Source organism: Castanea sativa, chromosome 7, assembly GCF_040712315.1.
Source record: "Castanea sativa cultivar Marrone di Chiusa Pesio chromosome 7, ASM4071231v1".
Taxonomy (NCBI): domain Eukaryota; kingdom Viridiplantae; phylum Streptophyta; class Magnoliopsida; order Fagales; family Fagaceae; genus Castanea; species Castanea sativa.
The window spans coordinates 35,651,491-35,653,499 of NC_134019.1; the positions used below are offsets into that span (position 1 = coordinate 35,651,491).

At 42.1% G+C, this 2,009-nt stretch overlaps 1 protein-coding gene across 1 annotated transcript; it reads right to left on the minus strand.

Moving 5' to 3' along the window:
* Positions 1–358: 358 nt before the first annotated feature.
* On the minus strand, positions 359–1,522 carry LOC142643590 (glycine-rich RNA-binding protein GRP1A-like). The gene is made up of 2 exons (XM_075818279.1): positions 1,315–1,522; positions 359–1,009 (listed from the first exon to the last, which is right to left on the minus strand). Exons 1-2 carry the CDS (start codon positions 1,426–1,428, stop codon positions 590–592), a joined length of 534 nt encoding a protein of 177 aa, XP_075674394.1. The 5' UTR covers positions 1,429–1,522; the 3' UTR covers positions 359–589.
* Between the last annotated feature and the right edge of the window lie 487 nt (positions 1,523–2,009).

Below are 2,009 nucleotides of genomic sequence, written 5' to 3' on the forward strand. Positions count from 1 at the left end.
TGCCTATCCGAATTTACGGTTAAAGATATATCCCCTTTTTTAGGTAGAAAAGTATATCCCATTGTGACACGAGACACGATAGTTATCTAAATACTTATTTCCCAAATATACTTCCACTTTTGTCGTGAACAGTTGCAACTTGCCCCCGAGATACGTAATGGATTGGTATAACACTACTTTATCGCACCTTGAATGACGAGTCAACACTGAATTTACGCCTACTTTGACACCAAATTTGACTTTTCCCTCGAAAGTGACCCTAACCATGGCCCACCACCAAAATATCTTTTCAATTTCCATTACCAAACCCTAATTTTAAATTAACAATGAGCAAATTAAATTAACAACGAGCAATCAATTGCGAAAGAAGGATTATATACTTCATTTCATTAAACTACTGTTCTTGGGGAGGTAACATACAGGACACAGGACAAGTAACCATCGGTCAAAACTGAACCACCGGTCAAAAAAGCGAGAACCACAATGCAGAACGAGAACCATAACGAAACCAAAGCGATAAAACATAACCATAGATCCAAACAAACTCCCCAACAAACTGAGCGTCACAGACGATAAATTCCTAACAGATCTAACTCCTCCAGCTACCACCGTCACCGCCACCGCCGCCTCCACTGCTCCTTGAGTACCTTGAGCCACCGTCACCGTATCCACGGTCGCGGCCGCCGCCGCCATATCCGCCACTGCCTCCTCCGTATCCACCACCACCACCACCGCTTCCGTAACCACCGCCGCCTCTGCTGTATCCACCGCCGCCTCCTCCTTCGCGGCGTCCGCCACCTCCGTAACCGCCTCCGCCTCCTCCTCGGCTGTAGCCTCCGCCACCGCCTCCGCCGCCGTTACCGCGAGACTGAGCCTCGTTGACTGTGATGTTACGGCCATCAAGGTTCTGACCGTTCATTCCTTCGATGGCGTCCCTCATGGACTTCTCGTTGCTGAAGGTGACGAATCCGAATCCTCTAGATCTACCGGTTTCACGGTCGTTGATGATCTGAAAACAACAAAAACCACAACAACAAAGAGAGAACAAACCAGATCTAATCAGATCCATATCCAAAAAGCATCAAACTAAACAAACAATCAAACAAAACCGATCGATCTTCGCTTTTTTTTGAAACAAAGCTGAAGATGAACGTACCGATTTGTGTGAGTAATAAAAGAATCAGTTTATAGTAACAGAGAATCAAGTAACAGAGAAACAGATCAGATCAGATCAGGATTTTTTTGTTTTGTTTTGGATCGACGACAAAGCCGGATCGAGTCAGATCCGAAATCTCTGATCGACGACCAACGGACCTTCGATTCAAGGATATCGCCGTATGGTGAGAAAGCACGCTCCAAGGCTTGGTCATCGGTGGCCCAGGCTAGCCCTCCGACGAAGCATCTGAATTCGACATCTGTAGACGCCATTGATTGAGAAAATCTGAAACTGAGAGAAAAATAGAGAGAAAACGGAAACCCTAGAAAAGGGTAAAGAAGGAAACTGAGAGAAGAGTGAGATTTGAAGATAAGGTATGCGTTGCTTTATAGATCTCTGGCGTGGAGGAGGGGTTAACTAGGGTTAGTTTGTGAAACGTATTAGTTAACCAGGGTTAACTACTCGCGGTGATTGTGGTTGAGTGTTTGGTTACGGATATAAGTTATCCCTTGAGTGCGTCTAGGGTTTTCTTTTCAATTTTTTTTGTTTTTTTGAACAATTTAATAGGGTTTGCTAATTTAGGAAACATCAATGAATTAGTACCCACCAAATCGGTCTCTCCGAAAAGTGAGATATGGTATACATAGAAAGTTTATAATCGGAATAAAATCTCATAATATTTTCTTAGGTTGTGTTTAATATCGATTTAAATTTTTTTTTTTTTTTTTACTATTTAGCTTATTTTTGCTACTATTTATAAGTCTTATTACACTTTTTAGTATAATTTATGGGTCTCACAGGCTACCTTTTAATTTTATCTACTGTATTTTTAGCAAAAAAATTTCAGTTTCAA